This window comes from Phacochoerus africanus, chromosome 1 (assembly GCF_016906955.1).
Source record: "Phacochoerus africanus isolate WHEZ1 chromosome 1, ROS_Pafr_v1, whole genome shotgun sequence".
NCBI lineage: Eukaryota > Metazoa > Chordata > Mammalia > Artiodactyla > Suidae > Phacochoerus > Phacochoerus africanus.
Window position 1 is genome coordinate 238,938,457 of NC_062544.1, and position 6,765 is coordinate 238,945,221.

Consider the following 6,765-nt stretch of genomic DNA (forward strand, 5'->3'; position numbering starts at 1 on the left):
TGACAGCATACATCAGCATGTTACATGCTCTAAAAATTCCTGCAATAAAGAAATATGCTTTTTTGTTAAACTAGATTTCCCATACTTAGTTGACCATCAAATTCTTTCTCATTCAGGAGTTCCCGTCCTGGCATAGTGGAAACGAATCTGACTAGGAACCATAAGGCTTCAGATTCGATCCCTGGCCTCGCTCAGTGGGCTAAGGATCTGGCACTGCCGTGAGCTGGGCATAGGTCACAGAAACGGCCTGGATCCCTCGTTGCTGTGCAGCTACAGCTCCCATTAGATCCCTAGCAGGTGTGGCACTAAAAAGGACAAAAGACCAAAAAAAAAAAAAAAATTCTTCCTCATTCAAAACCTACTAATCTCCCTTTCACTTTGGGAAATGAGTGAAAGTTTGGTTTTAAAAGCAAAAAGGCAGGCAGAACTGCACAAGTAGAAGAGGAAAAAAAAATGCCTTTTAAAAACATATGTGGAAGTGTCCTATCGCTTAAAACCCCCTTCTAGTAATAAATCACTTATTTTTAACTTATGAGAAAAATTACAGTACAGCAGAAAGTGCCACACATTGTAAATCAACTCTAATTTTTTTTTTAAAAAAAATTATAACTACATGAACATCTCATTAAATAAAATGGTATTCAATTACCATGGAAGGGAACATAATTTTTATTGAGTACAATGAAAAAAATGGGCAAAAGAACACATATAATACTTAGGCTTTTAAAAACTAACTTTGGAAACACTCTTACCTTCATCTTTATATTTTATTGTAACTTCATCATTACTCAGAAGTTTTCCTCTGAAGACTCTTTGCATCATTAGCACTAATTCATCATAAGTAATATCTTCATTATGAATGGGAATTCGTCGAATATCCTCCCCAAGTTGAGCTTTGATGATTAGCTTCCCACTCAGATCCAATTGTCCATTCATGGTAGACTCCAGGATGTTCTATATGTCTAACTCTAGAGAAAGACTGATAAAATAGTTTTGCTAATTAGCTATAAAATATATTTTAAAAGTTTAAAGAAAATCTACTATTAGAATCTAAGAAATTCTGGCCTTCAAAGGAAAGTCCCTGTTCCAGTGTTACCATATTCATGTTAAAATTGTCTGCAGGTAACTATTTTATTATATGCCTAAGAAAATAAGCTTTATTATTTTTTCTATTATTATTTTACCCACGTATTTAACTACTTATCTGATTTGGATTTCTTACTTAACAGGTCTAGAACAAAAACTCCAGATTTTCCCCTCAAAATCTTCTCCTATAGTCTTCTCTCAGTTAGTGACAATTCTTTTCTTCTAAATTATTCAACATAAAAAAATCTTAGTTCCTCTTAGTTTCCTCTTTTTCTCCTCTCGCACCTTACATTCACCAAATTGCCAATAAATCTAGTTGCCACAACCCTTAAAATATCTCTAGAATCCAATCATTTTAGTATCTTCGCCTCTATCAACTTAATCCAAGCCATCATCCATCATCTCTTGCCTAGATTACTGAAAATGACTCCTAACTGGCCTGGCTGCTTTTTATGTTTGTCTGCGTTTAACCTATTCTCAACACACTGGAGTTTTATCCTATTAAATAAAATCTAATATCACTACTTCAAAGTCTTTCAATAGATAACCATCTCACTCTTGGTAAAAGCCACAACTACAAGGTCCTGATCTGACCTCTGGCCCCTGGCCAAGTATTTAACCTCATTTCCCACCTCTCTCCCTGGCTACCCTGCTACACTCATATTTTACATTCTCCTTCTCAACTCTAGGCTTGGCACTTGCTACTCCCTTTATCTTAAGTCCTTTTCACCCCCCCCTCACATGATTCAAGTCCCTGATCTGTTAATTTCTCAGAGGTTTTTCCATGACTATAACTTAAAATGGCTTTACCATCAATTTCTTACCGTGCTTCATGTTTCTACAAAGCACTTATCACTAGAAGACATTGAAATTTTATTAATTTTTAATTGTCTTTTCCACTAGAAAGTAGGGAAATAGATGGTTTTGTTCACTGTATTTCCAGAGACTAGAACAGTGCCTAGCATATGTTAATCATGCAACAGTCGCTATATGGAGAAATACATACTGGCCTCCAAACTCAGCCTATATACACTAAAAGCTATCCCTGAAAAGAAAAGAGTATGTGAATTGAAACAGCCTCAAAATTTTCTCACTAAACTAAGGAAGACCTCATTTTCCCCAACTTTTCTCTTTGGGAACTTGAGGACAAAGAACAAGTGAGCGATATCCTCCTGAGATTTTAAACAAGACTGTCCACTACTGTCTCTATGCCTTCTGTAACACACTTCTTCCCAGACCTGAGTGTATGCAATTAGACTGCCCACTTCAAGAGTAGGACAGTGCCAGAGAACTAAATACTAACAACTTACTACAGAATTTTCTCTTCTTGGGTTTTACTTTGGTCTTATTTTAGGTTATTCAGTGTGCTTCTCCTATAATGACTTTGTAGCCCTAAACTCAAAATAATGCCTGAGGTCTCTAGTAATTTACGCCATTATCATATAATAATAAGAGAATATACATATGCTTAATTAATGTTAGTGTGTCTTCTTCTCAAGGTCTATCTCTTCTGTCCAAAATCAAGATGTTCTTGAACGCATTATGTGTAACCACTGAGCATTTCCCTAGCATCAACTTCTTCCTCCTCCTGCCCCAAGCAAATGCTCTCTCAGACTATTTAAAGTACCCTACCATCTCCTATTGTCCACATTCTGGTTTCAACACCACACGTTTCTACTGGCGGCTTTCTGTTTTCTCCTCTCAAATTTGTTGTTTCATTTACATCATTTTTAGTTTTCATTATTCTCTACATTTACTCCTTTGTGTGTGTATGTGAAAACACTCCACTTGGCCCCCAATACATCAACACCTGAAGAAAGCTTTCACCAATCCTAATTTATTTAAACAATAGTACACATAAATGCTCTAATAGTCTTCATATAAATGCCCTATGTCCTTCCATTAACTACTCCTTAAACATAGTTAATTTTAATTTTTCCTTTTTTTCTTTTAATTTTTTAATTTTATGGCCACACCCACAGAATAGGGACATTCCTGGGCCAGGTACTGAATCTGAGCCACAGCTGTAACCTACACTACAGCTGTGGTAATGCCAGATCCTTCAACCCACCGGGCTGGGCCAGGGATCAAACCTGTGCCGCCACAGCAACCCAAGTTACCACAGCCAGATTCTTAACCAAGTGTTGCACAGCCAAGAACTTCTTAATTTTTCTTTTAAAATGTCTCCCGACCCCCTTGCCATCCTTTGAACAAATTAATTCTGGGAATGAATCTTTAATGCCCCATGTTAAAACGGGGCATTAAACACTGAATCTAACACTCTAAGGTCAGTTCAGAACAGAGTGGATTGTGTTCCACGATCTGGATGCTATGTTTGTCTTACTATAAAATAAGAATAGTTAGTTTTTTATCTGCAAATTCTGACAATTGACTTCTCATGTAGAGTCTGAAACCTCCATACATCTTGCCCTGTTAGCCAAACCAGCCCTTTTCATTCAGGAAACACTTACTGAATACCTTCTATGTGCCAAACTCTGAAGTATAATTATTTCAACAACATGATAATTTGTTTGTTATCACCTTGTCTTGCAGCCTGAGAATAATAAAGAACTTCACAAATCAATGTACATTACCTTCTCTTACCTATAAGATGTGTAAACAGGCAATAATGCAGCTAAGGACCAGGGCTTAGCTTTAGCAGGACAGTACTACCTACTCTAAGCAGCATCTAGAATAGTGCCTAACATACATACAGTAAATATTTAAAGACTTGTTTTTGTTCCCTAAACAAAAGATGAATGACAAATAATGAAGTTCTGCTAAACGAATGAGAGAAAAAAAAGCTATACTACCAGGTCAGTTCCTAAGCCAAACCTTCACAATGTACCTTCTTTACATAGCTAGAAGTGCCTCTTTACGACATACCCCTAATTAAAAGAAATTTCCAACATCGAAAATAACTGACATAACCCTTTTGATTGTGAGGAGACTGTTGCTCGGTTCCAATGGATCTGAATATGAGTCTCTTTTACTTTGCATTTGCCATGTCTGCAAATTCACTTAATGGTTGATGTTTCTTAAAGTCTGTAAACTACCTGTGGCCAGGAACTGGGCCTTCTCTAAGGTTTCACCCAGTTTGTGCTGTAATCTCCATAAGGCATGCACTCAAGTATCACAAAAATAAAAGTACCACAAAATTTTCCCTTCCAGAGAAAACCCCGTCCCCACATTTTTTTTAATGTAACACCAGACTTAGGTCCTCTTTTTCTCTAACTTCAATCACAAAGTATGGACGGGTATGGACTACTATGAACTGCTGGCGAGATCCTTACAGCTCTTCTTCTCCCATCTTGTCCTTGCTTCCCTCCCTCTGAAAACCAGAAATGACACAGCCACAAACTTATGAAATCTTCCAAGAGAAACACTGTTCTCAGAACTGGAGAATAAAGTGACATATCCAAAGACACACATAAAAAGCCTGCCTGCCTCTTGAACCAGCATCTAGGTTCATGGCCAAACCTCCAGCTCCACTCCCCTTGTGGTTAGGGCCTTGCAAAAATTCAGAGAAGCCTGCGTAGGCACCTCCAGAGGATAACAACTGCCTTTAAGAAATCCTAAGCAAAATCAACCCTTGAGTATTCCAAATAATTCAAGAAGCCTCAAATCCTGCCCGACTAGAGGCAGTGTAGTAAAATGATAAAGATTCCCACTACTAGCTATGTGACCTTAAGCAAATACTTCACCAAGCCTCATTTCCACCATATGCAAAACAGAAATAATATCTAAATTTGAAAGAATCTTTGTGATGATTCAATGAGACCATGCATCTAAAGTACTTTCATAGTGCCTTGAAAACTAAACTCTTAAAAGTTAGTTGTCATCACCACTATCAAACTAGGTTGGGCCTCCAGACGGCGCTTGATTAAACACTGACATAGCCAAGGAACAAGGTTTCTCCTCTGTAAGCCAATCAACTTACTTCCGAAGGTGCCATCCTCCACCTTCTCACCCTTACAAGCCCCCTAGAAAGTTAGGCGCTGGACCGCGCCAGGCCTCCCAAAGTCCCTCTCCTCCCCCTCGGTCAGCCCGACCCCTTGGACCCGGGCAGAATGGGTGCAAGAGAACTTGCTGCCCCAAACAACCCCCCCGGAGAATCCCTCCCGCCGAGGCCCGCTTCGCTGCCTCAGTTGCTGCCGAGAGCCCTTGCCCTTCCCCTCCCCCTCCGTGGCCTCCCCTCCCCCACGCGAGGCCCCGCCCGGCCTCCCTCTTCCCGGCTCCAGCCCCTTCCCACCGCCCCTGCAACCCCACCTGCCCCGCACCCGCCGGTTAGAAAGAAGCCGTCTCGGCGTTTCTAAGTCTCCCGGGCCGCCTAGCCCGAGAAATCGGCCGCGCCCCCGCCTCCAGCGGCCATACCGGTTTGCCGAGGCCGCCGCCACCCCTCCGCAGGTCTCCGCTGATTCAACTCGTGCGAGGCTACCACTGCCAGGCTTTGGGGCTCTGGGAGAAAGCTGCAGTCACGGCCCACTCGGTTGCCCTCCGGCCCGCCGCACCTCGCTGGCAGGCTTGCGCTGGCCGCGGCCAATCACACAGACCCACCAAGCCTAGCGAGACCTCGGGCCCAGTACGTGGCAGGTGGGGAAAGCAGAGGGGGCGGGTACAAGAAGAAAACTGTGCGTTCGCTCCGCCTCAGAGCGAGCAAGCCAACCCAGAACGCATGCGCGACGGCTGGGCTCCCCCCCCCCCGGGACTGACCACGTCCTGGCCTGCAGGGCCCTGGGTCTGCTTTCTCACTGGATGACCCAGTGTAGGAAGTGAGAGCGCAACGGAAGCGCGCATGCGCGGGGCGTGACCAGGCACTTCCGGTTTTCCAGAGCGCTAGCGTTCTCCTTCGCTCGCCCGTGGGCGGGGCGTAATTTGGTGTCCTGTACTCCTTTTGAGAGCGGATTGAAACTGGGCATTTGTCCAAGTCTGAGTGTTTTTTTGTTTTGTGGCCATTGTAGTCTTACTAGTCCTATCTCAAAAAAACTAACCCTTTTCCTGCCTTCCTTTTACAAACTCATTCATTCATTGTTGGGCGCCTACGCTTTTGCCAAGCCCTGTGCTGGAAATGGGAATGAATCAGTTTGTAAGCAAGGAGTTACACAGCGTTTACGAGTTATGAAGTGTGTAAAGGGTAAAGGCTGGGAAATAATGGCTGATTAAAGATTCCAGAAGCCTTTTTGGAAGTAAAGTATTTGAGCGTACCCTACATACTCTTCCCTCGCTCTAACCGCATATGTTAATTTATGTAAGAGACGGTCTGACGGGGGTGGGTCGGAATAGGTGATGATATCTGAGTTTCGGGGTCAGTGCTGTTGTAAAAGGTGCAAGGAATTTTGCCTTCTAAAACTAAGCAAAAAGCAATGTGAACTTACTTGCTTCCCCAGCTGTTCACCAGATGAAGTGAATTCAGGGTGAGAAGTTATTGTTATTTTAGTAGTTTAAGAAATATGACATTTTTGCAGCTTTAAGTCTGAAAAGTTCTGTTTGAGAGTGAAATATATGAGTTTAAAATTCTTTTGCATCTGAAAGGTATTTTCCAATGCTGTATGGAGCAATTGCTTCCAGGGCTTGAGAAGCGGAAGACTGAAGAAAGAATGAAAAAAGTTCCAGATTTTATCCTTCAGTGCTTGTTGTGACTTGAATATCCAAATTTGGGGAAATGAACTGCTGTCCAAT

General features: G+C 41.9%; 2 protein-coding genes across 5 annotated transcripts in view; one reads left to right on the forward strand and one right to left on the reverse strand.

Annotated features, from left to right (window-relative positions):
- The window catches only part of TFG (trafficking from ER to golgi regulator), a 35,498-nt gene extending 29,739 nt beyond the window's left edge, over window positions 1-5,759 (reverse strand). Inside the window, exons 1-2 of one of the 4 annotated variants that reach the window (XM_047793695.1) lie at window positions 5,461-5,759; window positions 753-979 (exon numbers count right to left, since the gene is read on the reverse strand). In XM_047793695.1, the coding sequence (XP_047649651.1) occupies window positions 753-936 (184 nt within the window). In that variant the 5' untranslated portion in view covers window positions 937-979; window positions 5,461-5,759. The remainder of the gene's footprint in view (window positions 1-752; window positions 980-5,460) is intronic. The other 3 variants (XM_047793686.1, XM_047793678.1, XM_047793668.1) reach the window with 3 other exon arrangements.
- LOC125111167 (vegetative cell wall protein gp1-like) lies at window positions 2,077-5,798 on the forward strand. The gene is made up of 3 exons (XM_047753013.1): window positions 2,077-2,145; window positions 5,074-5,493; window positions 5,556-5,798. Exons 1-3 carry the CDS (start codon window positions 2,077-2,079, stop codon window positions 5,796-5,798), a joined length of 732 nt encoding a protein of 243 aa, XP_047608969.1.
- Window positions 5,799-6,765: the final 967 nt, after the last annotated feature.